Genomic DNA, 27,944 nt, shown 5'->3' with positions numbered 1-27,944 from the left:
TTTGGTAGTAGCGTTGCCGGGTTTAAAGTTGTACACCTTTCAATAGTTAAATGAGGCTGAGAGAGTAGGATGGTCATACAATTAAGGTGTTGAGCTGGGGACATGAAGGCTATTTTTGTCTGTGTTAGTAAAGCATCTTCAGCATGTGACACTTTCAATGTTAATGGATGAAAAAGGACAATTGTGGCTGAACTCTGTATCGCTAGGGCTGCGGCCTGTACAGCTTGCAAACACTGTGGCATTGCTCTGGTTATTGGATCTAGTTTAGATCAGTAATACGCTACGGGTCTAAGTTTTCCTCCAAAGGGCTGAGTTAACACATTGGACATAAATCTACCTCTAGCATCGCATGTTTGTACAAATGGTTTTTTATATTCTGGGAGTGCTAAGACCGCTGAACTCACTAGCAGTTGTTTTACTTGTACAAACGCATGTTCTCCCTCTGGAGTCCATGTGATAACATCATTAACTGCCATGGGTTAATCATAAATAAGCATTTGAAGTGGGTGTGTTATTTCAGCATAGTTTACAATCCACGCTCTATAGAAGTTAATCATTCCTAGAAAGGACATCATTTGTTTCTTAGTTTTTGGTTTGGGTGCGTGTAGTATTGCAGTTTTTCTATTTTCATCTAGGTGTCTGCCTTCAAGAGAGATATTAAAACCTAGATATTTCACTACCTTTTTCCATAATTGCAATTTGTTCTTACTTACTTTGTGACCCTGTTCTGCTAAATATTCTAACAGCGCAACAGTATCAATTTTGCAATCCTGTTCTTTTTCTGACGCGATCATTGTCATCAATGTACAATAATAGCTGGCTCCCTCTTGGGGGAGTAAATTGTTGCATGCTTCATCTGGGCATTCCCTGATAACTCCTGCATTTAGTAAGTTCTGTATTATTGGTGCAATCCCCTTTTCAGCCTCTGGTTTAAGTGGAAACTGTCTCTGATACGGCCTGTAAGAGCCTTTTGGAGTTATTTTAACTAGTTGTATTCCTTTAATAAGTCCCACATCAGCTGGCCCTTTAGACCATAGTTTTTGAGGTAGATTGTTTAGCTCTAACTCTTCTTCAGCAATTAGATTAAATCAAGCAACAGTGTAGTTTAGGTTGGTTTCTCCACTGAGGTGAACGGCCTTGACTGCCTGTGTCGCCCAGTTTAAGTGGGTACAATACACGTTTAGTTCAGGTGCAAATAGCACTCTTTCCCGCACCTCTTGCCACTCACAGTTTGATCTTTCTATTTTTGAGACAAAATCACCTAAATCTCTCCACTTTATATTTAGTGTTTTTGAACAGGAAATGTGTGGTGTGAGGCCCCCTCTGAACAGTTTCACTTCCGATTCTCGGAGGCTCACTGTGCAAGCACAATTTCCCTTTTTGTCCCAGTATAGTTCAGTGAGAGTCATTTTGCAGCTGGGCTCTTTAAGAAACTTTTCATGATACTCTCTGTCTTGTCCATGCTGGTATCGGAAGTACATTGTGCAATGTATCTCTTCAGGTGTGTACATCTCAACATTTTTCATGTCAGCTGGAGGAATGTGATCCTTTACCAATTTCATTAGTTCTTGAGTTACACTTCCTGGCCCAGTTTGAACTAAATCCAAGCTGTACCAGTAATTTAATGTTAGTCCTTCGTGCACAAATGTTTCTACTTCGTCCTCTTCATCACTAACAGCTGTTTTCAAATTTACACGGCATGCTTTCATACCAGAACCAGTTTGGTCCAGTACTACTGCTATTCCTAATTTTGTCATCAAATCTCTTCCCAGGAAATTAACGGGGCACAACTGTGATACTACCACTGAGGCAAATATGTTTTTATTTGTTTTAGGATCTCTTTTTTTTAAAGGTTCGGTCAATGGTTCAACAGTCACGTGTCCTGTGGCTGACCTAACCCTCAACCCGCTATTTGGTTTTAAGGGAAAATCTGTTCCTGTTTTGTTATGTCGCAAAACTGTTCTGCAAGCTCCAGAATCACATAAGACAGTTATTGATTTCCCTTGCACCTTTAATACTATCCATGGTTTAGTCCCCTCCTGTGACAATAAAATTTCAGCTGTTTGTAGTGATAGTATTTCATCTACCTCTGCCTCTTTATCTGATTGTGTACATGTGTGTGTCTGTGTGGGTGCATGACCTGCTTCCAAAGTTTTCCCTCTCTTCCTGCCTGGGCTTCTCTCCTCTGCTCCTTCCTCGCCCTCATCCTCCTCCCCTCCATCTTTCCATCCTCTTTGGAGCTCTGCAGTCTCTCGCATAGTGACCAGGTCTGCCACAATTGTAGCATATATCTCTTCTATCGTCCGCTCCTCTGTTCTCACCGTCTCCCCATCCTCTCCTCCCTCTGTAATTACCTCGGAAGAAAATTTCATCAGTGTCACGATCATCACACAAGAATGTATTTGCAACTTTCTTCTTTTGTTTCTTTGATTCAATTGTTTCTTCTGCATGAATTGCATAATCAATGGTTCTCTGCAATCCTTAATTTTTCCAAGCAATCAGATGTTTGATTACAAATTGACTGATTTCTGGTCTGAATCCAATCATGATTGTGAGTGGTTGTATCACACCACCCACATCTAAGCCTGCTCTAGGGTTTGGTAACTCAATCATAGGTGCGATAAAAGGCATGTCATATTTACTATCATCCAAATCTACCTTCTTGTGACTCTTTTGCATGTGCAGTGTGTGAGAGACCATATACTGTACCGCTTTGTGTTCTCAGAGGAGATTGAAGGTCTTGTGGAAGCGTCTCTCCTCTCCGTGGGGTGATGTTAACTTCCACAAAGAGGTTGCAGGGTAAGAGGGTGGGAGTCGGTGGAGCAGTAGGTAGTGCAGGAGGAGGAGGAGGTTGAGGTTCGGGGTAAGGCGGAGGATCCGGATGGAGCCCACATGGCGCATAGTTGTCATCACTCTGTTGGTCTCGAGCAGAATATAGGACAGGGTATATGTTAGTTTGTTTCTCTCTATCCTGTTGAGCTCCCTGTCGTTTATCTGCATCCTGTCTTTTAGCAACCCTTTCTTCTTCTTCCCTTTTCCCTCTCTGAATGCCAGCTTGTCTGGCCCTCGCTTCCATCAGCCACAACTTGGCCTGCAGCAGACATTTCTTTGACTTACTCTTCTTCCTCTTTACTTCCTCACAAATGGCCTTCACTAATTCCTCACAAGCCTCTACATCTAACTTCCCTACAAAATCATACTTCTCCTGCCATCTCTTAGGGTATTTAACGTTATCAGGATGTAGTGTTTTCATACGCCTAGCATCTCCACCATATTTCTCTGCTTGTGATTTTTTACAGCTACAACAGTTACCCATTGTAGAGGTCTCTTCTCTTCTTTTTCTTTTTTTTTGTGGTACCTTTTTTATTTTTAATTTAAAACTATTTAATTTCCTTGTTTTCCCCTTAACAGCCAACCAGTTTGTATGGAGTTCACCCGAGCAACTGGTCCAATCAGTGAAATGTAGACTTTTGTTGACACCACTAGGTTTCCGGTCCCCAGACAATTTGTTGACACCGTAAGGTTACCCTTGTCTGGTTTTCATTTTGCTGAGACACTGTTAATAACTACCATGTACAATAAAACCCTTTAATCACAATACTTATGATATATATTTAATATATGTATAGATTATATTTATTTATTTTATATTTTGATGAGCTCTTGACAATTTGAATTTTGGGGGATTAATAAAGTAATATCTATCTATCTATCTATCTATCTATCTATCTATCTATCTATCTATCTATCTATCTATTTATTTATTTATGCATCTATTTATGCATCTATTTATTTATTTATGCATCTATTTATTTAGATATATAAATAAACACTAAATCATGATTTTACCGGATTCCCAGACTCCTGGAGTCCCAGACTCCCCGTATTACTTGTTGAGTCCTGGACCCACAAATAACACTATCCTGCGAAGTTCCCGACTTCTCCAGACGTCTTTTTGATTACTCAGGCCTTAGGGATTAGTTTTCCCAGTTGTTGTTCCAAAGACATTAGCTTCTAAGTCCTCGACTTAGGATTCCCTTCTAGGTCCCTGACCTAGGTATCACTTATAACCATAAGTCCCTGACTTAGATTTAACTGATCAGTAATTAAAATTTATCATAACCTTCTTTGCGGGGTCCTTCAGTCCATCTCCTTCTTTGGTTGACTCTGTCACTGTCTCCTCTCTCAGCTGGTCCTGGCCTTCTTTGCCAAAACGGGGTTTTAAGAACTCCATGGCGAAGGTCTTTGGTTGTGTTCATGCAGGATCTTTTTCAGTCCCGTTGCTTCCAGAGGAGAACAGCTATTGGGGCCCCACGTTGGGCGCCAATTTGTGAAAAGAATTTCTTCTCAATGACCTTTAAATAATGGAGACTGGATCCGAAGTATCAAAGTTTAAGTCGAATTTTTTTTCTTGTTTTCTTATTTTCTTCTTATAAAACATATAAATTTAATGATGTGATAAACTATCATTTGCAAAAATCTTTTTTTTTTAAATCACAGGTTGTTTTGATCTGTCAATAATTAGTTATACTCTTCATTCTTTATGCAAATTCTGCGCCTTAAATGCTCATTTAACATCATATCTTATTCTTCAAAGTTACTTTTTCCTTCAAAGTTCTTTTTTCCTTCGAAGTAGCTAGTGTGACATAGATTTGAACAGTTGAAAGAAAATAAGAATGCCAGAATGAGAAACAGATGAAAGCCAGAATGCCCGCGGAGGGTCATTCACATATAAGATGGGGCATGCCTTGTAGTGGTATTGCAGGCTTTCTTTAAATTTCACCGTAAATGTATTTACATTTATTCACATTTAAATTGATCTAATACCAAAACTATTGTGGTCCCTCAACACCTATCCTCTAACCTCTGCTGAGCCCCGCTGGCCAGCTTGGTGGTGTTCAGGCCAGATTTGTACGGTGGCCCTGAGAGCAAAACTGCGGAAGCCCTGAAAGGCAAGCAAGAAAAAAAAATATTTCTGGAGATCCAATTTCTAAGTCTGATCTAAATTCTTTTCTCTCTTGTGTTTATGAGTAAGTAAAAAAAGGTCTTTTTTCATCTGTGAAACAGGTGGAAAAAAAAGTTTTGCCAGGCTAAAAAGGATCATTTTTTTAAGTTTTCTTTTTTTCACCTGTGAAATCAGGTGATTTTTTTTTTTTTTTTTTGCCATGATCATTTTTCTAAGTTGTTGTTTTTTTGTTTTTTCTCTCCATCATCCCTGAAAGTAGCAGGTGATTTTTTTTTCCGCCTGGATCATTTTTCTAAGTTTTTGTTTTTGTTTTTGTAATACTAAGTACAGTATACAGTTTCATATAGGGACTGTTTTCTCTCCAAATTTACCCCCTATAATAATGAATAGAGGTGTACTTCGGTAAAAAATAGTCCCTATCAAACAAGACATTGCCTTTGAGTTTTCAAATGAATTTCTTTGGTGCTTTGAGTGCCACAAACTGAGCGCCATTCAAGTCCATTGTATTAGAGTAACAGGAGATATCGCCAAAACTAGGCGAATCACATCAAAACAATCTAGATGGATAGATAGTGCTCTGGGTATGGTGGACAAAACATTGTTTTTAATTTTGGGTGTACTGCCCCTTAAAGCAAGATGGCCTATGATTTTGAAAAGACTATAGGTGGTTGATGCTTCACAATCCTAAAACCCCATGACTTAACACAGGGATGTCTGCAGTATAAAAGAGTTAATTTTTATCTGTCTGTTGCTCGACCTACTGCTCATGATCAAATCATTTGTCATATGAAGATTTTTATGAAATATAACATGTGAAAACTGTTTCTGCATTTCATTTGTAGAAGTTTTTTTTTCCTGCTGTTTCCCATGTTGCCGTGTTGCCCACTACCCTTAGATATCCCAGATAGTTTAATTTCTGACCTTTTTTGATTAATTGTATATTGCATTTTGGTTTAGTAAATAAAATATTGCTGAATTTAAATTTGTATCATTTCTTCTGAATGTTATACTGAAAAGCTTGTGTAATATGATCAACTAATAAACATGTATAATAGCACATATTTTGCTTGTTGTTTTTATCAGACCAATAGTATCAGTTGTTGTACCTAATTGGCATGTTGCAGTCACAACACTGAATTAATTACCAATTTTCAGATTAACTCACCTAAAGGTGCATTGGTAGCATAAGATAACCTTCTGGGTGAATCAGTTGTTAGAAAGCTTCATTTACAAGAGTAAACAGTTGTGGCAAGCTTTTGGTGTTGCAGCAAACAGCAAACTCCTCTATTTTCACATGAAGACTAGTTTAATAGCAAAGTGCTAGTCATTCTGTCAAACAGTTGTAACAACGTTTTGTAACAACGTGTGGTAAAAAAGTGTGGCACCTGTGGTTTCTATTGTTTGCAACAGTTTCTGGCAATTTCTTTTACATTTCTCTGGCAAACATTTGTTGCAACATTCACGTTAACAAAAACCATACATCCAATGCTACTTATAGGCACGTGAACTTCAACATCTAAAGTTTAGATTCTAAATATATAAGTATAGTATACAGTCTAATAAAAACAACAGCCTTAATCTGTTTTTATTATTCATGTTTATTTACTGATCATACAGTGATTATGTCCTCCAAAATTATAGGTACAACTCTGACAACACTGAAAAGCTGGAAACTTGTCATGTCCTCATCTGATCAGGTTCAGGTACAGTGGAGCCTTCAGGTGTGCTTAGACCCTTAAGTTGTGCTCACTGTATTTCTCCTAGATTTTATCAAGAGAAAGAATGATTCATTCAAATTAAATGACTCTACTCCAATCTGCAATAATTATATATCATATATAATGGCAAACAAAGGGAAAGGGAAAATTCACAACTGACAGTGAGAAGTATGATTATAATGTATTGAGAGAGTGAGCTGAAATTTGGTCTTTTTTTTTTAATGCACTGCACATTGTACAATCCTAACTGTGTTTCACATGAAAGTATTCATGAGGTAAGACTAACAACACATTCTTATTTTCTCTCTGAGCACTTTCATCTGCCAACAGAATCAAGCTTAGCTCATTGCTCCAAAATGTTTGGGTCATACTTTATAACACCTTACCTACGCACAGCTGATCAGGTTTGAATTTCTCCCCAACAGTGTGTAGGTCTCATTCTGCCCTCTGTAAAACAAGACAGCATTATTCAGTCATAGTGGCTGTTAAGTATTTTATTCATTAAATAAATAAACAAAGCTTATAAACCTTACATGACCTCCTCCTTATATGAATAACAACCATATTAAACTAAAGTGCCAAAATCAAAATGTATTCAGAGTGCTTATTCTGTTGTTTATAGCTATGATTAAATGTACAAAGTTATCCTATTCCCTTTGCAAGTGTCCAAATGTTCCACTCATAAGTTTTTTATTTTTTAATCTTTATTTGTAAAACAGCCCACTCATAAGGGGCGAAGTGTCTCCGTTAAGATGACTAACGTTACAGTAAACAAACGTTAGCTATGCAGTTGTTAGCCTGCTAACTAGCGCGCTAACAGCCGATATCCCACTTCGGGGGTAATGGCTAACGTCAGTATAGCTAACGCTAACGGCAGATTAACGACAGTCATGTTACATAACTTGCTAATACACAATATGTACCTTTTGAAACCTTTTGTACCTATGAAAACTCACCTGGAAGAAAACATGAATGATTTCAGTCCTATTTAGAACATGGAGTAGTGGTGCACTTGTGGCCCCTTGTGGCTGAAATGAGTATTACAACAACAAACACTAAGCAAAATCCAGAGAAAAAAAAATCACCTGCTACTTTCACACATGAAAAAAAAAAAACTTAGAAAAATGATCCTGGCAGAAAAAAAAATCCCCCTATTTTCACAGGTGGAAAATAAAACTTTCCTGTTTTATCCTGGCAAAACTTTTTTTTTTTCTTATGGAACTCAGAAAGATTATCCTGGCAAAACCTTTTTTCACTTGTTCTTTACTCATAAACACAAGAGAGAAAAGAATTTAGATCAGACTTAGAAATTGGAACTCCAGAATTTTTTTTTCCTCGCCTGCCTTTCAGGGCTTCCGTACAAAACACAACAACATTTCACAATGCAGTTGTTTAGTGTAGGGAACTGAAATAGTTATTTAAAATACAAATTGTCGAGTGCCAGATAGGAGAATAATAAACCCTGTTGTTTTTTAAGGAAAAAAAATGTATATATACACATGAGTAACTTAATCCAAGATAATCCAAGTTAGCCTATTACCCTAGCTACAAAGGTATACCACATGGGGGGAAAAAACACCATTTACCCAAAGCATCTTCATCAACTAAATGTTATTGAAACCAAATCATTGTCAAGACAAACAGAGCACTCAAATACAATAAGGAAGCTAACTCAAAGTCTGTCGTTCACACAAATTAAATCTGTTTCAGTTAAGTTTACTCAGTTGAATAGGTTAAACCAAACTATATATATACCCCATATCCATTGTTAAGGCTGTCCAAAGAGGCAGTTGAATAAGTTCAATTTGGTTTACTGATTTCCTCCCGTTCATTCTCACCTCTCTGCTCTCCTCCATGCTGCTATTGTCAGTTTTTCCCTTCTCCCGGCTCACAGGTGTGTCTCATTTATCTCCTCTCCTTCCTTCTCTTTCCTTATAGGATGTAAAGGGCCATATTGCTTTATTTTCCTCATCCCCTTTCTGTCACAGTTGTTTCCATTTTCTGGTTTCTCCACATGGCGGCACTGCAAGCAAATGTATTCTAAGGGCTGACAGCACAGGAGTTTAACACCTCTGTCCATTGAGTACCACAGGATTTTAATTAAATCTTCATGTGTTCCAACAGTTATAAGCTACTATTGTTTATTTTTAATATGTTTTAGTCACTTTAGTTGTGATTAGAAATAAACCCATATATGATAACGTTCAGACATAATGGACAGATACTATTACTGGTTTGATGAGTGTTAAAATGATGTGAATCATATGCTATGGCCTTCACAGTCACCAGATCTCAAACTGAACTCCTATGGGAGATTTTTGAGTACTGTGTTGGACAGCACTCTCCACTACCACCATTAAAAAAACCAATGGAGGAAGATCTTTTGGAAGAATGCTGTTCATTCCTCCAATTGTGTTCCACACACACACACACACACTGAAACAGCTCTGGAGGCTAGTGGTGGAACAACATTTTACCAAGATGTTTATGATGGTTTTTCCTTTCTCTTGTCACCCATATTTGGTTTTAATAGTGGTAGCAATAGCAGGAGCAGTAGTAGTTGATGCAGTTAATACTAGTGGTACTGAAAGCAACTTAATATTTATGGCACTTCCCATATACAGACATACAGGGTAGTTGACAGTGCTGTGCTTAAGACACTGAGATTAAGACAAGAAAATGAGAGAATAACATAGCTGACAAAGGGAAAAAAATAAACAATAGAGAATATAAAGTAATAAAATGGTAAATAGTCCATAGTCTCCATACTATGGCTACTGTACCAAGGGTTCTGGTTTGGATTTTAAGTTTTTAGGGGGAGAAAGTAAGTAATAAATCTGTAAGCAAGATAAATAAATATTTCAGCATAAATATGACTTAAAACGTGACCAGATATTTACACAAGTCCTAAAAATAGATAAAGTGAACCCAATTAAACAAACGAGACAAAAAAACCCCATTTTTTTCATCTTTTTCATTTATTTATTGAAGAAAATTATCCAATGTTACATATTTGTGTGTGGCAAAAGCATGTGAACCTCTAAGATTATCATTTCATTTGAGGGGGAAATTAGAGTTGGGTGTTTCAATCAATGGGATGACAATCAAGTGTGAGTCTGGGAGGCCCTGCCTTATTTAAAGAAAAAGAAATCTGGGTCTTCACTGTCAAAGTCTACGCTTCACAACACAGGTTTGTGGAAGTGTGTCATGGCTCAATCAGATTGAGAGATTGAGATTTCTGAGGACCTTATAAGAAGAGTTGTTGATACTCTCCAGGCTGCAAAGGGTTACAAAACCATTTCTAAAGAGTTTGAGTTTGGATCGTGTACAAATTGAAGATATCCAACACCATTGTTACCTTCCCCAGGAGTGGTTGAACAACAAAAATCACACCAAGAGCAGGCATGTAATAGTCCGGGAGGCCACAACGGACCCCAAGGTAATGTCTAGGAAACTAAAGGTGTCTCTTGCAGTGGCTACAGTCAATTTTCATGAGTCCACCATCAGGAGAACATTGAACATCAATGGTGTGCATGACAGAGTTGCAAGGAAAAAAGCCACTTCCCTCCAAAAAGAACATTGCTGCCATCTACGGTTCGCTCAAGATCATGTGGATAAGCCAGAAGATGATTAGAAAAATATTCTGTGAATAGACAAGATCAAAATTGAACTTTTTGGCTTGAATGAGAAGCGTTATGTTTGGTGATGAACAAACACTGCATTCCAGCATAAGAACCTTAAACCATCTGTGAAACATGGTGGTAGTAGTATCATGGTTTGGGCTGCTTTGCTGCCTCTGGACCAGGACAGTTTGCAGTCATTGAAGGAGCTATGAGTTCTGAGTTGTACCAGCACATTCTACAAGAAAATGTCAAGGTATTTGTCTGTGAACTGAAGCTCAACAGAAAGTAGGTAATGCAGTAAGACAACAACACTAAACACACAAGTCGTTCTACCAAAGAATGGTTAGAACAAAAGAAAGATCATGTTTTGGAATGACCGAGTCAAAGTCCTGACCTTAATCCTATAAAAATGCTGTGGAAGGACCTGAAGCAGGCAGTACATGCAAAGAAGCCCACCAACATCCCTGAGTTGAGACTGTTCTGTAAGGAGGAATGGGCTAAAATTCCTCAAGCTGATGTGCAGAGCTGATAAACAGTTACTGGAAATGTTTGGTTGAAGTTATTGTTGCAAAAGGGGGTCACACCAGTTACTGAAAGCAAGGGTTCACATACTTTTGCCTTTCACAAATATGTAAGATTGGATAATTTTCCTCAATAAATAAATGAAAAAAATGGAAAAATGATTTTTTTGTCTCATTTGTTTTATTGGGTTCTCTTTATCTAGTTTTAGGACTTCTGTAAATATCTGATCACGTTTTAGGTCATATTTATGCAGAAATACAGAAAATTCTAAAGAATTCACAAACTTTCAAGCAGCACTGTATATCTAACATATTATTTATCTGACATTATTTATTTTTATATTTATAAAGTTGATATCCTCCTGAGTCCCAGAAAAAATAATGTTATCATCAGATTAAATCTTCTCTCTCTCTCTTTTTTTCAAAATCATTGCTTATTTCTTTTTCATAGTATGTCCTTTGTAGTGGATGTCAGGGCATTTTTCATCTTTCGTCTCTGCCATTTTACATGGCAATGTTGGAACAACAACAAAAAATAGAATAAAAAAAAAAACAGTTGAAATTTGTTGGCTAAGCATTTAGCTTTCAGTAGATATACTCAATGCCACATTTTCAATTTATAGTCAATATGATCATAAACAGTATTCCAAAAAACAGGTTTATCCTTGAACACAGAGATACCAATTACATTTGGTACCCACTGCATCTCACATTTTACATCATGATTATAGCCTGACAGATACCAGATTTTTTTTGCTGATGCCAATATTAATATTGATATTTGAGATTTTTTAAAAGTTACGTAATGATGTATTGGCCAACACAATTTTTTGTACATAAAATCATAATGCAAAAAAACATTTAGCCATTTAGCCCACCATATTATGGAGACACTGTTTCTAATTAACCTCAAACATGTCTTTGGTATTTCTGCACTGACATTTCATAACCCGGACTCATGGCAATTCATGAAATGGTCATATGATTTATTGTTTCATGTGCATGGACTCAATTTTTCCTTTTTTTCATGACAGTCAGCACAACTTGACGTGGCTCTGTTAGGCAGAAACGCAGGAGTTGCTCAGTGACATATAATAATAATAATGAGACGAGGACAAACAGTGCAACGACATTTAAATAAGCCAGAAGTCAGAGCTGGCAGCCACAAAAACAACAGAAATCCTCTTTGCATCTCGCCCTGCTGCTCTTCGAATCTCCAGCTGTCTGTTCCTGCAGTTATCAGCTGATAAAATCTTGTTTTAAAATGTTAAATTACAGTCTAACCGGAGCCATTACTGAACCTGTCCGACTACAGCTCTGCTCTGCAGTCGGACAGGTTCTGTTTTGGCGGAGCTCCGGTAAATGAATGGCATTACTTTTTTTGTTTTACTGTTTTTGTATGACAATTGTTATTACACCCCTTTGGTGTAACAAAAAAAAAAGTTTCTTTTGAAAAAAGAAGGGAATTACTTCTAGAACTCAAGCTGTCCAAAGTAACCCCTCCCACTTTGCATATTGGCTTTATTTGTAGGCCTGCTTTTCAAGTTTCAAGTTTCAAGCAACACCTTTCACATTACACATAGTCATTTGAGTCATTGTTACTATAATAAATATTGATTAGTGCAGCTTTAAGATGCGCACAATGACATTCAGTCTTTATTTGACACCAAAAATTGTTATTTCAGTTTTTATCCTTGTTTACTTTAAAGTAGCTGTCATTAAACCTCTTCTTAAGAAGCCTACTCTCGATTCAGGCATCTTAGCCAACTATAGACCCATATCTAATCTTCCATTTCTCTCTAAGATCCTTGAGAATGCAGCTGCATGTGTACTGACAAAAACTAGAAGAAGAGGTCATATTTCTTCCATCTTAGCCTCGCTGCATTGGCTTCCAGTAAAATCCAGAATTGAATTTAAAATCCATCTTCTCACCTACAAAGCTCTTAATGGTCAGGCACCATCATATCTTCAAGAGCTCATAGTACCCTATTACCCCACTAGAGCATGCGCTCCCAGAATGCAGGCTTACTGGTGGTTCCTTGAGTCTCCAGAAGTAGAATGGGAGGCAGAGCCTTCAGCTATCAGGCCCCTCTCCCATGGAACCATCTTCCAGATTTGGTCCGGGTGGCAGACACCCTCTCTATGTTAAAGAGCAGGCTTAACACTTTCCTTTTTAATAAAGCTTATAGCTAGGGCCGACCAAGCTCGCCTTGGACCAGCCCTTAGTTATGCTGCTACAGGCCTAGACTGCCGGGGGACTTCCACTGATGCACAGAGCTCCTCTCTCTTCTTCTCCATCTGTATGTATTAATTTACCGTTAATGCATGTTACTAACTTGGTTTCTTCCCTGGAGTTCTTTGTGCTTTCTCATCCGCAGGACACCCCATGAACCACGCTGACGTGGGGGTGTCCTTCTCTTGTCCTTCTCCTGCTGTTCCTGCTGTTGCTGCTGTTTGTTGTTGCTAGTCATGTATCTGTTGTTGTTGTTGCTGCTGCTGTTGTTGCTCTGCTTCTCTGTGTCCCCACCCCCTTCTCTCTCTGTCAACCCACCCAGTCAACAGATGGCCACTCACCTAGAGCTGGGTTCTGCTTGAGGTTTCTTCTCGTTACAGGGGAGTTTTTCCTTACTGCTGTCGCCAAGTGCTTGCTGACAGGGGAATTGTTGGGTCTCTTTCTCTGTAAATTAAAGAGTATGGTCTAGACCTGGGGTCCGTTTCACAAAGCAGGTTCAACAAACTCTGAGTCTAATCCTGAACTCTGAGTTGATCTACTCTGAGATAGGAAAGTCTGAGTTTCCAGTTCCAGAACAGCTGATTTGAGTCAGTTTAATCAACTCGGAGTAGTTTCACCTGGAGTTAAGCGCGTGCACCACAACTATAAAAAGCCAGCATAAATGGAGCCCCGATTCAACGAATCACCATGGCAACGGGTAAGAGGAGGGCTGCGTTTTTCACCCCACTAGAACTAGAAATCTTAATTCGCTCATATGAGGAGTTTGAGCATGTTTTCAGAAAGAAGTGCAACACCGCTGCAGCTGCAAAAGACAGGGAGACGGCGTGGGAGAACATTGCTGCTCGGGTCAATGCGTAAGTTTAAATGTAGTCCTTTGTAATCACAATAATATTACAGAGGAAAACTGCTTAAATGGTCGCCTATTAATTTATTTCATTTAGGTGCAATGCCACAGGGGTGAAGCGCACTTGGCAGCAGTTTAGGATGAAATATAAAAACATTGTTCAAACAAGTAAAACCTTGACATAATCTCATGGGGGTACCTCATTTTGATCATGTTTTACATTGTAAAGTAAATATTAAGTGGCTGTTTGACTGTGCAGTTGTCTTATCCCCAACATAATGCTGGTTTCTCATACATAAATGTCTTCTCATCTACATCATGTTCTGTTAAATAATTAAGCCTATCTAAACTAACACAGACTTCTACTCAGCCAACAGAAAGAAGGCAGATGCCCGTAAAATGGGTGGTGGCCCAGCACCGCCACCTCTAACGGAGGCAGAGGAGCTGGCCCTAAGCCAGAATTTAGGAAGGCCAGTGGCTGGCTCCGACATTGTACAAAAAACCTCTGTTTGCAAAGAAACGCAGCGCACACAATATCTGCTGGGATGTGAGAGCATGACTACGATTGGTAATGTTGCAAATGTAAGGACGGATTAGGTTGTGTATGTAGATGATGGACTGTGACGTGAAACGATACCGCTCAAAAAGATAATTGTCTGGAAATGCTAGAACATCTATGCGCGGTCTGATAACCGTCTCTCGACGAATATTTAGTTCTCTGCGCAGTAATGCTGCACCTTCATCCATGAGATCGTTATCAAAAGGACATGCCATGTTAGTAAAAAAATCGCCACTTACTGTGCCTAATGGACTTCTAATATACTGACTCTGATTTTAATTTTTTTAAATGACAGACGGCAGAACTAGGCTACGCCAAAACTCGCCTGCTGACTGAATGAATGAGGAAATCAAATGGAGTGTTTGGCTCTGAAAGAGGGCGGAGACTGAGAGAAACTCGAGGTTCATTGAGAAAAACCTGGTGCTGACCAGATTAGGTTCATAGAGTCTGTTATCAATCAATCAATCTTTATTTATATAGCGCCATATCACAACAGAAGTCATCTCAAGGCACTTTTCACATAGAGCAGGTCAAGACCGTACTCTTTAATTTACAGAGACCCAACAATTCCCCCATGAGCAAGCACTTGGCGACAGCGGTAAGGAAAAACTCCCCTTTAACGGGTAGAAACCTCAAGCAGACCCCGGCTCTTGGTGGGCGGCCATCTGCTTTGACCGGTTGGGTTGAGAGAGAGAAAGAGAGAGGGAAAGGGGGAGGGGGGACAGAAGAAAACAATGACAACAACAAACAACAACAAGCACAAGCAGCAACAGCCAGGGAAGGATGCCATCAGGACTGTGAAGGACCGCGAAGGTTCGGCCCGGGAGTCAGGTTTTTCTGTGAGATGAGAAAGCACAAAAAACTCCGGGGAAGAAGCAAAGTTAGTGACATGCATTGATGTTACATGAATGCATACAGATGGAGAGGAGGAGGAGGAGAGAGGAGCTCAGTGCATCATGGGAAGTCCCCCAGTAGTCTAGGCCTATAGCAGCATAACTAAGGGCTGATCCAAGGCGAGCCTGGTCGGCCCTAACTATAAGCTTTATCAAAAAGGAAAGTTTTAAGCCTACTCTTAAACATAGAGAGGGTGTCTGCACCCCGGACTGAATCCGGTAGATGGTTCCATAGAAGAGGAGCCTGATAGCTGAAGGCTCTGCCTCCCATTCTACTTTTAAAGACTGTAGGGACCACCAGTAAGCCTGCATACTGGGAGCGCAGTGTTCTAGTGGGATAATACGGTATTATGAGCTCTTCAAGATATGATGGTGCCTGACCATTAAGGGCTTTGTAAGTTAGGAGAAGGATTTTAAATTCTATTCTAGATTTTACAGGAAGCCAATGTAGTGAAGCTAAAATGGGAGAAATGTGGTCTCTTTTTCTAGTTTTAGTCAATACACGTGCAGCTGCATTCTGGACCAGCTGGAGAGTCTTTAGAGTTACTACGGTAACTGACCAAGAGCTTAAGTTACCTCCCTTTTTGAAACGGAAAACTCAGAGTTTCCCTCATTTCAGGGTTAACAGACTCTGAGTTTTCACTAAACCTGCTTTGTGAAACGGACCCCAGCTCTATGTGAAAAGTGCCCTGAGATGACTTTTGTGATTTGGCGCTATATAAATAAAATTGAATTGAATTGAATAGTAGTAGTGGAATTTTCCAGAAGATTGTCTACTTTAACTCAGAAATTTTGTCAAAAGTTTTCTGATTGGAAATAGGCAAATTCTAATACAACCAACTGAATATTCATGCAAAATTCTTACAGCTTCTGCCCAAAAATGTTAGCAGACCTAAATACTGCTGTTATAACCCTCCTCCGTGACTGTGGAAAATGGTTTTCTGTTGCAATAACCCCGACAACAGGAACAAACATTATGCATACACAACAGCTCAGTGGTTTACTTCAGGGGAGTCAGGAAACCACAGGTTTCACATAGTTTCTTTCTATCTGGTTTCATATATCTCTTCAAAACTCCAAACTTCTCCCCCTCCCTCCTGATCAACCCAGCTCCAACCACTGTTGCATAACTTTGGTATTTCCCTTTTTTTTTTTTTTTTTTTTAAAATGAATCATCACATCACATTATCTCAAAATTCATGTGGTAACTGGTCTCCCATATGACAGAATTAATTTCTAATTCTCTGGAATAGTTTGAATTTTCATTTCCTCATTGGAAAGAGGTCAGCAGGTTAATGGCTTCTGTTTGCTTTAGATGACTTCCTCTATGGCAGTATGCTGCATATGGACACAAACTTTGTTTACTTTTGGTCTTAGACTGCTTTTCCTGGTGTGAGCCTGACCCATTAATTCCAATCAATCTTAGTGCACCCACATACAATGATATTTTGTGCTTTTAGCTTTGTATGAAGAGTTTGTGGTTGACTCTTTCCTGCTTCAACACGACAACAACCTTGATCATAAAACTAGCTGGTTTGGTGTGGAAGAACTTGATAGGCCTGCACAAAGCCCTGACCTCAGCCCCATCCATCACCAGTCACCTTTTCATTAACATCAGTGTTGGATCTCATTGATGCTCTTGTGCCTGGAGGGGAGCAAAACCCTGCTGCCAGGTTCCAACATCTGCTTGAAAGCCTGAAACCAGAAAAGTGGAGGCTGTTAAAAGCAGATTAATACCCATGGTTTTAGAATGACATGTACAACTACAGGGTGTAATATTTGGGTGTCCACATACTTTTGCCATGTATAGATAGGTACATAGATGCTGTATTTGTATAGGCTACCTGTTGATGCTTGGATTAAATAAAGAAAAATGCACCCAAAACTACCTCCTTCAATCCAGTAGAAATGCTTCTGCCACATTTTTTTCTTCTATCTATTCAATTTTCAGTTCCCTTCAATTCAATTCAATTTAATTTATATAGTGCAAAATCACAACAAAAGTCATCTCAGGGCACTTTTCACATAAAGCAGGTCCAGACCGTACTCTTTAATTTACAGAGACCCAACAATTACTCCATGAGCAGCAATTGGCAACAGCACCAGGGAAAACCTCCCCTTTAACGGGAAGAAACCTCAAGCAGAACCCGGCTCTAAGTGGGTGGCCATCTGTCTTGGCCGGTTTGGTTGAGAGACAACCATCCCCACACCACCCCTGTGGCAAAGGCCTACAGCCTGGATCCCTAGACCTCTAACATCAACTACAGGCTAGTAGTTGATGTTAGAGGTCTAGGGAAGGCTCTGCCTCCCATACTACTTTTGGAGACTGTAGGAACCACAAGTAAGTCTGCATTTTGGAAGTGCACTGTTTTAGTAGGATAATAGGGTACTATGAGCTCTTTGAGATATGATGGTGCCTGACCATTAAGAGCTTTGTAGGTGAGAAGATGGATTTTAAATTAAATTCTTGATTTTACAGGAAACCAATGCAGCGAAGCAAAAATGGAAGAAATATGATCTCTAATAAGGAATTGCAATAATCCAACCTAGAAGTAACAAATGCAAGGGCTATTTTTTTCTGCATCTTTTTGAGAAAGGATGTGCCTGATTTTTGCAATATTACGTAGATGAAAAAAGGCAGTCCTTGAAATTTGTTTTATGTGGGAGTTGAAGGACATATCCTGATCAAAGATAACTCCCATATTCCTTACGGTGGTGCTGGAGGCCAGGATAATGCCATCTAGAGTAGCTGTATCATTAGATAATGTGTTTGTAAGGTATTTAGGGCCAAGCACAATAACTCCAGTTTTTTCTGAGTTTAGTAGCAGAAAATTACAGGTCATCCAGGTCTTTATGTCCTTAAGGCATGTTCGGAGTTTCTTTAACTGATTAGTTTCATCTGGCTTCATTGATAAATATAATTGAGTATCATCTGCATAGCAATGAAAATTTATGGAGTGTTTGCGAATAATATTAATTAGAGGAAGCATATGTAAGGTGAATTGTATTGGTCCTAACAAAGAACCTTGTGGAAGGTTGGTGGTTTGGATGAAGAAATCATTGAAGTTAATTCAGAAAGGTCAATTGGAGAAAAACAGTCTAGATATGTATCAGGTTTTACAGCTGTTTCTAAAGTTCCTGTGTTTGTGGTGCCTGTTGAGGACAGGAGGTGATGAATTTTTTCTCTAATAGTTAGAATTTTATCTTTAAAGAAGCTCATGAAGTCATTACTACTGAGAGCCATAGGAATACATGGATCAATAGAGTTATGACTCTTTGTCAGCCTGGCCAAAGTGCTGAAAAGGAACCTAGGGCTGTTTTTATTCTCCTCTATTAATGATGAGCGATAGGAGGCTCTGGCATGACTTAGGGCCTTCCTATATGTTTTAAGACTATCTTGCCAGACTAAGCGAGATTCTTTTAGTTTGGTTGAGCGCCAAATCCTTTCAAATTTGTGATGTTTGTGGGAGCTATACCACAGGGCTGAGGTCTTATGTTTTATTATTTTCCTTTTTAAAAGGTCGACGGAGTCAAGTGTTATTCGCAGTGAGCCTGCGGCACTATCAATCAATTTGGGAGGGACTAAAATTAGTCCTCTGTAGTATTGAGACATGGCAATGAATTCAATACTGATGGAATTGCATCCTTAAATTTAGCTACAGCACTATCAGATAGACATCTAGTGAAGACATTTTTGTCTAATGGTGTGTAATCCAGTAATAGGAATTCAAAAGTTATTAAGTAATAGTCTGATAAAATATGATTTTGTGGAAAAACTATTTAATGTTCAATTTTGATGCCAGAACAAGATCAAGGGTGTGGTTAAGACAGTGAGTAGGTTTGTTTACACTCTAAGAGTAGCCAGTTGAGTCTAATAATGAGATAAATGCAGTGCCAAGACTATCATTATCGACGTCCACATGAATATTTAAATCACCAACTATAATTACTTTATCTGTATTAAGGACTAAGTGTGATAAAAAGTACAGGCACTGTTTTTTGGTGAAGGGACTCTCACTCTCCAGTTGTTATCTCGTAACTTGATCAACTGACTTGGGTTTTTCCCCATGCTGTCCTCCAACAACCTCCCTTATCTTCACTGAATCATCAACCTGAAACCTACATTTCTCCTTCATGTGACTGACATTGCTGCATGAATGATGCACTGCTCCATTCCACTAAAACAGAGGGAAAGTTAGATGAAGCTGTTATGGTAACCTGGAATAAATTCTGTGTGTGTGACAATAGGCCACCAGGATTAATAACCAATAAGTGTGACATAATTGTCCATATTTTTACATGGTAAAATGTACAGATTTATTTCCTGTGTATGAGGAGGATGAGCAAAATTGGAGGCTTGTTGATAGAATGTGGGTAAAAAACAGAAAGGGTTAGGTTAGAGGAAGGAAGTTAGCCAACATCCACAATGCACTATTTCATCACCACACACAGGAAAACCAAATGCTAAGAATAGGTTCAGAGTATGACCTACATGTGTGAGGTGAAAAACAAACTGAGGGTTGATTTTAGATATAATGTTGGAGCAAAGCTGAAACTGTAAAGCAACAAGAAGTCAAATTTGATTAGACTGAGTCAAAATGAAAGTGATTTAGGTATTTAGTATATGGGCACAAAACAGGACTAGACATCAGTTTTAACATCTGCAGTATAATGGTCATCAACAGAAAATGGACAGAATTTTAAATCACATGACATGACTCAAGTGATTGTTTCTTAGAGATGGTTCAAGAAGGGAGCCAACCAAAGATTAGGTCCATGGAATAGAATTAAGTCAGTCAGGATGAACGGATCAGTATGCTACAAACAAAGTGCATGTGTGCTTGTGCCCATCTACGCCCACCATTCTGATATCAGAATTAGGGGGGGCTGCATTCCACAATTTTTTTGTAACTTTCTAAAAGCAACAATCCAACAGTCATGCTCACCAACATCACAGGGTGTGCAGAGCGGATAGAGAAGGCAGGATTTCTCTGTTTTCTTTCTTCAGAAAACTTCTTCCCTGCAACACCAATGCCTTCAAGGAAATACTGTCTGATAGGGTGCGGCATTCCCCATATGATTAATTGTGTTATGACTACACGCAAAAGACAGAGTTCTCGGAAAAAGATCAGGGAGGCAGTCAGGAGGATGATATGACAGTAGGCGTTCCACCGCACCTTCAAGTGTGGCCATTCAGAACATGTAAAAACACCTTTGACTTTAGATGTGGTTGGACATGTCATATGACCTACTTTTTCAAGCAGACTGAAAATTTCAGTGTTATTAGATCATCTTCTGGCATCAATGAAAGTCAGACACAGTTTCCTGTAATACAACTTCCTGCCCCTTATTTCTGCCCATTGCTAACAAAATCACTATGTCTCTGGGTTTGCTTGCCTAGTTTTGGTATTTGATGTCACAGAGTATAAAATTACAGTGGATCTAGACTTGAAAATATTGTAGTCAGTAGTGAGCTAACATTACAAGTTTAATGTGTGATATCTTGAATTCAAGTTCAACTTAAACTAAACTCTATTGATTAATGTTCTTTTTATTAATGGAACTAATTCAATTTCAATTGGTGAAAATCCATCCATCAATTTTCTGCAGCATATTTGGGTTTGAGTAGTGATAGAACAAGGTTAATGTAGCCCAGATGCCGTCGTGGGGCATCCCAAGGTCTCTTCCAGACATAGACGGGATATACTATAATTGATCCAGTGTTTTCTTGGCCAGCAACTCCTTCAGTTGACTGTCATGCTCCTCTTTTCACATAAGTGTCCAGACATACTGTACGTCTGCAGATCTTATGAAACAATTACAAAATCAATCATCAATCTTTGGCCAAAGGTCGTCTTCAGACCGGTTTTGGTCAGTTTGTGCATGAGGCCAGTCTAGCAATGCAGCAGCATTACTACACAGAGGGACTTTTGCCAGACTGCAACATCATTAGGTAACTTGTGCGGTGGCCAATCACATATATTTGAGGGCACATTCCTGGTAGATTACTCTGTAACATAAACAGCTTATTTCTACAGTTTGCCTCACGATTGTCTCAATGAATAAAATAATTGCAGCTGTGATAACTTTGTAGACTATCTGTGCAGTGTTTTTGCATCTGATAAGCTGTGAAAATCATGGATGTCACTCAAAGCTGACCTTCTGATCTTTCTTATCTTATTTCATTTCTCGCCAGTACCTGTGGCAAGACACCCTCACCAACGCAGCTCCTGTTTTTGGTCTGAATGCCTGCTGAGGTGTTCTGGTATTCAGTACCTTTATGGACCACCATATGGTGACAAGTCAAATTTTTAGGACAGTCCATGACTAGAGAACTTGTTTACTAAAAAAGTACCTTTAAGATTCAGATTATAAAGGCAGCTTATCTCAATCACTTCCCTACAGTTTTCTCCATTTTTGCCCATGGATCCAAGACTGCTGGGTGTTCTGAACTGTTGTTTGGTGCAAAGACACAGACAACTGTCTGAGCCTTCAACTCTTCGAGATGTGGTCGTACTGAGGTGACCCACTTGTTCTCTGGAAAAAACTAACACAGGGATGGCCTTGGGCTCTTGAGTAACCCCACACAGGCCCAATACATTTTATCTTGAACAACAACAGAGTCTGACTGGGAAATTTGTGGCCAATTTATCAAAATTTCCACCCCCCCCCACCCCAACTTCAGCTGATGATCTACCAGGGACATGTGGATGACTATGTGGTATGTGCTCTCATCTTGTAATGAGGAAGCTGAGCAGTGGATCAATCTACAAAACCCACAGTGTATTCCACTGCAACTCTGAGGAGAGTATCAATTCTTTTTTTAGATGACAGAAGTTTGCTTCTTGTGTCAGATCTAGAAATAAGAGTAGGGTGATGTAACATGAGGGGAGTTTTCTTGAGAAAAAAAAAGTTGATATTGAAAATGCATGTGAAATTGTTGTAGACCACACAATGGACAGTTTCTTTTTCACATCTTATCTGTCTTGGTGCTAAGGGTAGTATACCTTCGGTAGGAGGGGGAGTATACCTCCTACTGAAGTCACCCTCATTGGAAAAGCAGGTTTAGTCATTCTCACCAAATGAGATGTCAAATGATACCATAAAAATGTTTGTGGTCAATGCTGTAATTTCCCTATGTGGAAGAGAAAACAAACAGAACAAATTTGACTTACTCTAGAATTTTGAGAATTTCTGTGCAATGAGGGATTATTACCAACATTTCAGGTATGCTCACTTTTGGTTTGACCTCCAAAAACAGTGATTTAGATAATCTAGATAAACTGCTGGCTTGTTTACAACCCCCCTGCCATCAGATGACAGATCATTAAATCCACATTAAACCAAAAAGAGACAGAGATTTAATTCCATATTTTGGGGGTATGTTGGCAAGGTCCAGAAGTCTATCTAACTTCAAACTGAAGGGAAAATTGTAGGATTGATATGTCTTTGTGTATGTCAGTTTTGCTTTTTCTCAAAGCCTTCTACAGCAGATAGATACGGAGTCACATTAAGAAGAGACATTTTGAAGTAGTGGCACTGTGGTTTAAATGTTGTCTTAATATTACTCTTATTTTATAAGAAAGGTTAATGGCTGACGTAAATTGTGGCTTGTTTGCTGTTATGGTAGCAAATGTAGGAGGATGTTTCTCTTTTAAGATTATAGGTTGTCTGTGATTATGAAAAGATCAGTGAAAAGCTTGTGTCAAAACCCTGTATTTAAAACATCCTCATTTTTGCATTGTTATTACAGTCTTACCTCATGTTTGCATCTTGTTTTCCTTAAAGCTGAGACTTATGGCAATGATCCATGCTAGTATTGATCTTCATGGAACTGAGTTGATCTCTGACTAACTCTCCCATACATACTCCTGTCTGCTAATAGACATGAAACAATAATGTATTCAGTTTTTAGTCAGATGTCACATGTAACACTTGACTTCCAATGTAATGTACATATTTGTCATTAAAAAATGAGTTTTATGGACTGGACCATCAGTTTTCCTTTTCCACTGTAGTGTAATTATTTTCCACAATCACCACATAATAATTATGAGAAGTAACTTTGAGGATTTCCCTTGTGGTCTTTAAAATATTGCTAAAGAATGTACCCCAATGTCGCTGGTTTGAGTCAGGCCATGTTGCATATCATTCCCCATCTCTTTTTCTCACTGACTTTTCCTCACAGTGAGCTCTGTCATAAAGGCATTACATGTCCAAAAAGAAACTCAAGTCCTTAGTGCTCAGGAAAAAGATGTAAATTGAAACACCTACAGTTTCATGACAACTGGACAAACTCCATCTGGTGATGGAGGTAATGTGACATGGTTGAAAGCTCCTAGGCTCAGTAATCAGACAGTTTTATTTTCTGTTTGTTTTTTACTATTTACTATTTCCATAGGATGGCCAATGCACTGAAAACATACTGAACTAAGGCCCTGCTTCATCATCTGCCTATTTTTACACAAAAGGGAAGTGACACAATGAACTGTAAATACCAATAATGACACTTCAATTCAGAATGCAATATCATACATTGATAGTGTGACTAGGTTTTGGCAATGCTGGCAAACACAGCTTGATGAATAACTGAATGAGTAGAGTATCTGTGGCTGGTGACACCGCATTGTTCCTATATATTTCAAGTATTTCAGTCACAATGAGAATGACATCACTGGAGTTCCCCACCCCCACTCAAAGGAAGACACTTAAAAAGCTGCTCCCTGAGTGTCAATCAACAAACCAGAGTGACAGTAGAAGAAGAAACAAAGCTCTCAATAAGGCTGCTAAGAGTCTGAACAATGGAAGGTGAATGCAAGGTAGCGCTGGATGCTGCTGTCCACATAGGAGCTAGGAAACACACAACGCAGAGTGTTAAACCCAGCTCAAAGCTAACCACAGCCGTGTTGGCGTTCACATTCTGTTTTGCTGCTGCGGCTGCTACTGCTCTCCTTGTTGTCAACCAGCATACCAAGGTGGGAACATACGTTCTGGAATAGTCTCTGAATTATTGAAGGGCCTGGATGCCTTTCAGAGTGAGTGGCCTTTCTTGCCTGAATCCAGCTGTTCTAACAGTCTCTTTACCATTCTCTTCTTGAAACAGGGGACAGGACAAGCAGAGGACAATGATGGTGAGAACTCTTCCCTTAATTCTCTCAAAAGTTCAAGACTGTACTTTTTATATTAATGGCTTTGTAGTATCTAATAACTGATCATGTGCTGAAATGTAATAATATTAATATATTAAATGCATTAGTCTTTATATCAGTTATTGAACTTAAAACATAGAGCAAGTGAATGAATACTTCAAATTTGCAAAGAAAAGAACATCTCAGTAGACATACCTGACTGTTTTTCTGCAGCTAATGTTGAACCAATAGTGAAAACTATCTTACTCTACTCTGATTCTGATACTAATTGCACCAGAGAGTCACACAGGGAAATGTCAAGCTGCAGCAGGAGACTAGCTAATTTTCTAAACCTCTATCTTCTCTCCTTTTACAGATCTTCGTCACACATTGAGGCAAATTTCCAACATAAGAGCTGCCATTCATCTAGAAGGTAAAGACACACAATATACCTACACTTATACTTGGGGCTAGGGATCTATGTGGTTCATACTTAGACTCATCAAAAAAGGAAGCACGATGTTGTCTTCCTCTGGTTCATTGAGATCCCATTTTAATAGTCCAGTGGTTCTCAAATCCCAGTTCTTCAAGGCAGTTGTCTTGGATATTTAGTAGGGTTAGGGTTAGTGGTCCTTGAGGAAGTTCTAGGGCTTCCTGAAGAGGCTCTATGGGTTCTCAAGGCTGTCACAGGGCTTCTTGAGGAAGTTCTTGGGGTTTTTGAAGAAGTTCCAGGGATTTTGTAGAACATTTCAAGGCTCACTGAGGTAATTCTCAGGGTCCCTTAACTCAAACTGTCAGAAATTCAAGATAATCTCCATCACCATGTCTCTCTACTCTTCAACAGGTGAATACAACCCTGACTACAAATCTGATGTGAAGACATCAGTGGAATGGAAAAATCAGGTGGACCAGTCCCACTCTCAAGGAGGGCTGAAACTTGAAGAAAATGAGATTGTGATCCCTCAATCCGGCCTCTACTTTGTGTACAGCCAGGCATCTTTCCGGGTCAGCTGCAGCAGCAGTGACTCCACCTCAAAGTCCATGGTCCATCTGAGCCATACTGTGAAGCGTTGGTCCAACTCATATGGGAACGGTGACGCCACAAGTTCCTACCAGACCATCCTGCACTCTGTCCGCACCGCCTGCCAAAAGACGGTCAGCCGTGATCCGGATGAGGATGGGAGCTGGTACTCCACTGTGTACATGGGCGCTGTGTTCAGCCTGAATAAAGGCGACAAGCTGAAGACAGTGACAGAGGAGAAGATCTTGCCCAAGCTGGAGGATGAGCCAGGGAAGACCTTCTTTGGTGTGTTTGCCTTGTAAGGACAGGTGACTGAGGGCAACCGCCGCAAATATGAATATACACTAAACAGTCATGCAATGTTGACTTTACACCCAAACCGTAAAGACTGCATCAGAAGGTCATTACACAAGGCTGTGTAAACCAAGAAAATAGCACCATGTTAAGTGTAGAAATGGAGAAAACAGTTCACAGTAAACTAAAAGTAATGTGCTACCACAAATATCTCTATGAGTCTGTAATATTGTGTACTATGTACTAAAACCTTGTCATATGTCAGTACCTTTTGTTGTACTGCAGTGTATTTGACATTTGTTACTATAACTGCTCACTACAGACTGACAGAATGGTAAATGGACTGTACTTGTATAGCGCCTTTCTAGTCTTCCGACCACTCAAAGCGCTTTTACACTACGAATCACATTCACCCATTCACACACATTCATACGCTGAATGGGTACAGGGGCACACCATGCAAGGTCCCATCCTGCCCATCAGAGGAAACTAACCATTCACACACATTCATACACTGATGGCACAGCCATCTGGAGCAGTTTGGGGTTAAGTGTCTTGCCCAAGGACACATCGAACTGGAGGAGCCGGGAATCGAACCACCAATCTTCCAATTAGCGGACGACCCGCTCTACCTCCTGAGCCACAGCCGCCCCCAGAACTGAATTCTAGGAATTCTAGGGATTTACATTGTTTTTATTTATAACATTTTTTATTTATTGCCTCACATTTATTGAATTATTTATTGAATTATTTATTTTTGTTTTCATGTGTTTATTGTAATTGAGTGCTTTTACAACAATATGTAATTATTTATTAAGTTATTTTTAACTTCAATTTGATCAGCTATTTGTCATAATTCTTTATTTTATGAATAATTAAATTAAATAGTGTTTCTTTATTTTATAAATAATTATTTATTTATATTTTCAAATAATATGGTGCTGAAAAAATGCTTGGATAAAAATGTAAAAAAATCTGTTTGCAAGGGTTGTGTTCAAGTATTTTTTAGATCACAACATGAAATAAATAATAAAGTGACAGTACCAAAAATGGAAGAAAGTGTCAACTGGTGGTGGTGGGGTGGGGAGGAAGTTGCAGTTTTTAATGAATGCATATGGTTAACGTATCAACTGCAGAGTACATCAACCACAGTGTTCTATCACCTCTTCACTGTGTGCTGTGCATACAATATTTCCTGAAATGTTCACTTAACCTCAATTAAAACTAGTGGTATCAAGTTAAGCGGGAAGTTTTTCTAGGTTTTTCCAACAAGTCTCTCAGATTTAAGGACAAAATGCATCACATGTGACATATATCAGCATTTTCTACATAGGTCAATGTAATTTGTCTTCCAAACCTGTAACAAATCATTGTAAAATAAAACATTTTTCTGATCTGACAATGATACGGTTAAGGTTTGGTTAGGTTTAGGCACAAACATGACTTACAGGGGATGTTATAGGTCAAGAGCATGTTTTGGATTAAAAGTTCTGTTAATCACCCATTAATTATCTGTTAAGGGTAAGGGATCTTCATTGTCACTGTTAGAGTAATAATCACATGGTCAAGATTAAAAGAAACTAACGTTGACTGTCCTTCATTTTGTTGACTCACTCATCCACCCTGACCTCCTCCATCTGACAACTTTATTGCTCTGTAATAATGTCACACTCCTTCAATTCAGATGAACAAGACTATAATTCCTATAGCTGCTAGAGGTCTTTATCCCTTTACACAAATGTTTTTTGGGGTTTTTTTTGCTGACATTGCTGAAATGATGCTGTCGTTTTACTTTATTTTTTCTGCTTAGGCTTTGATATATTTGTTTCTATGAGATAAGACAATGGAGCTGAATAGAATTTTAAATGTGCTATTGTAGTATTATAGGGGTGGTACAAGCTTCAGTCAAAAGCAAAACTATGTGCATCACCAAATTTTGTTGAGCCACTGGCACAGTGGTGCAGTGGTTAGCACTGTGTTAGTGCCTGTTAGTGTTCATAATAGTTTTTTCATTTTAATTTAATACTTAAATCATCAGCAGGCCATTTCTTATTTCTGCTATGATCCATGATACTGTACAACATTCATTCAAGTTAGTAGATTCTGTTTATTTAGCCCACTGCAAAAATAACACACGCATAGCA

General features: G+C 39.0%; 2 protein-coding genes and 1 long non-coding RNA gene across 5 annotated transcripts; 1 reads left to right on the top strand and 2 right to left on the bottom strand.

Annotated features, from left to right (window-relative positions):
* Positions 1 to 5,006, bottom strand: LOC121912527. 2 transcript variants are annotated; one of them, XM_042434682.1, is made up of 3 exons: positions 4,124 to 5,006; positions 2,710 to 2,914; positions 1 to 2,344 (listed from the first exon to the last, which is right to left on the bottom strand). In XM_042434682.1, exons 1-3 carry the CDS (start codon positions 4,232 to 4,234, stop codon positions 1,089 to 1,091), a joined length of 1,572 nt encoding a protein of 523 aa, XP_042290616.1. In that variant the 5' UTR covers positions 4,235 to 5,006; the 3' UTR covers positions 1 to 1,088. The 2 variants fall into 2 exon arrangements, with proteins under 2 accessions (XP_042290616.1, XP_042290613.1); XM_042434679.1 differs by lacking the exon at positions 4,124 to 5,006 and having other exon boundaries at positions 2,710 to 3,670.
* A 1,538-nt stretch (positions 5,007 to 6,544) lies between these two features.
* On the bottom strand, positions 6,545 to 8,567 carry LOC121913371. 2 transcript variants are annotated; one of them, XR_006100307.1, is made up of 4 exons: positions 8,523 to 8,567; positions 7,641 to 7,712; positions 7,071 to 7,131; positions 6,545 to 6,726 (listed from the first exon to the last, which is right to left on the bottom strand). It is a non-coding gene; the product is annotated as an uncharacterized LOC121913371 (long non-coding RNA). The 2 variants fall into 2 exon arrangements; XR_006100306.1 differs by lacking the exon at positions 8,523 to 8,567 and having other exon boundaries at positions 7,641 to 7,921.
* A 15,555-nt stretch (positions 8,568 to 24,122) lies between these two features.
* On the top strand, positions 24,123 to 26,191 carry tnfa (tumor necrosis factor a (TNF superfamily, member 2)). Its single transcript, XM_042435779.1, has 4 exons — positions 24,123 to 24,332; positions 24,461 to 24,488; positions 24,862 to 24,918; positions 25,330 to 26,191. The coding sequence occupies exons 1-4, from the start codon at positions 24,159 to 24,161 to the stop codon at positions 25,806 to 25,808; spliced, it is 738 nt and encodes a 245-aa protein (XP_042291713.1). The 5' UTR covers positions 24,123 to 24,158; the 3' UTR covers positions 25,809 to 26,191.
* The last annotated feature ends 1,753 nt before the right edge of the window (positions 26,192 to 27,944 follow it).

Source organism: Thunnus maccoyii, chromosome 15 (genome assembly GCF_910596095.1).
Source record: "Thunnus maccoyii chromosome 15, fThuMac1.1, whole genome shotgun sequence".
In the NCBI taxonomy this organism is placed as follows: domain Eukaryota; kingdom Metazoa; phylum Chordata; class Actinopteri; order Scombriformes; family Scombridae; genus Thunnus; species Thunnus maccoyii.
This window is presented reverse-complemented; position numbering and strand designations above follow the sequence as displayed.

Excerpts from the sequence above, each read along its gene's own strand:
- tnfa (XM_042435779.1), top strand. The coding sequence starts at position 24,159 with ATGGAAGGTGAATGCAAGGTAGCGCTGGATGCTGCTGTCCACATAGGA. Across the intron at positions 24,333-24,460 it reads TTGTCAACCAGCATACCAAG|GGGACAGGACAAGCAGAGGA; the intron begins GTGGGAACATAC and ends TTCTTGAAACAG. Across the intron at positions 24,489-24,861 it reads ACAAGCAGAGGACAATGATG|ATCTTCGTCACACATTGAGG; the intron begins GTGAGAACTCTT and ends CTCCTTTTACAG.
- LOC121912527 (XM_042434679.1), bottom strand. The coding sequence starts at position 3,316 with ATGGGTAACTGTTGTAGCTGTAAAAAATCACAAGCAGAGAAATATGGT. Across the intron at positions 2,345-2,709 it reads TCCTCTGAGAACACAAAGCG|AGGGAGGAGAGGATGGGGAG; the intron begins GTACAGTATATG and ends AGGTAATTACAG.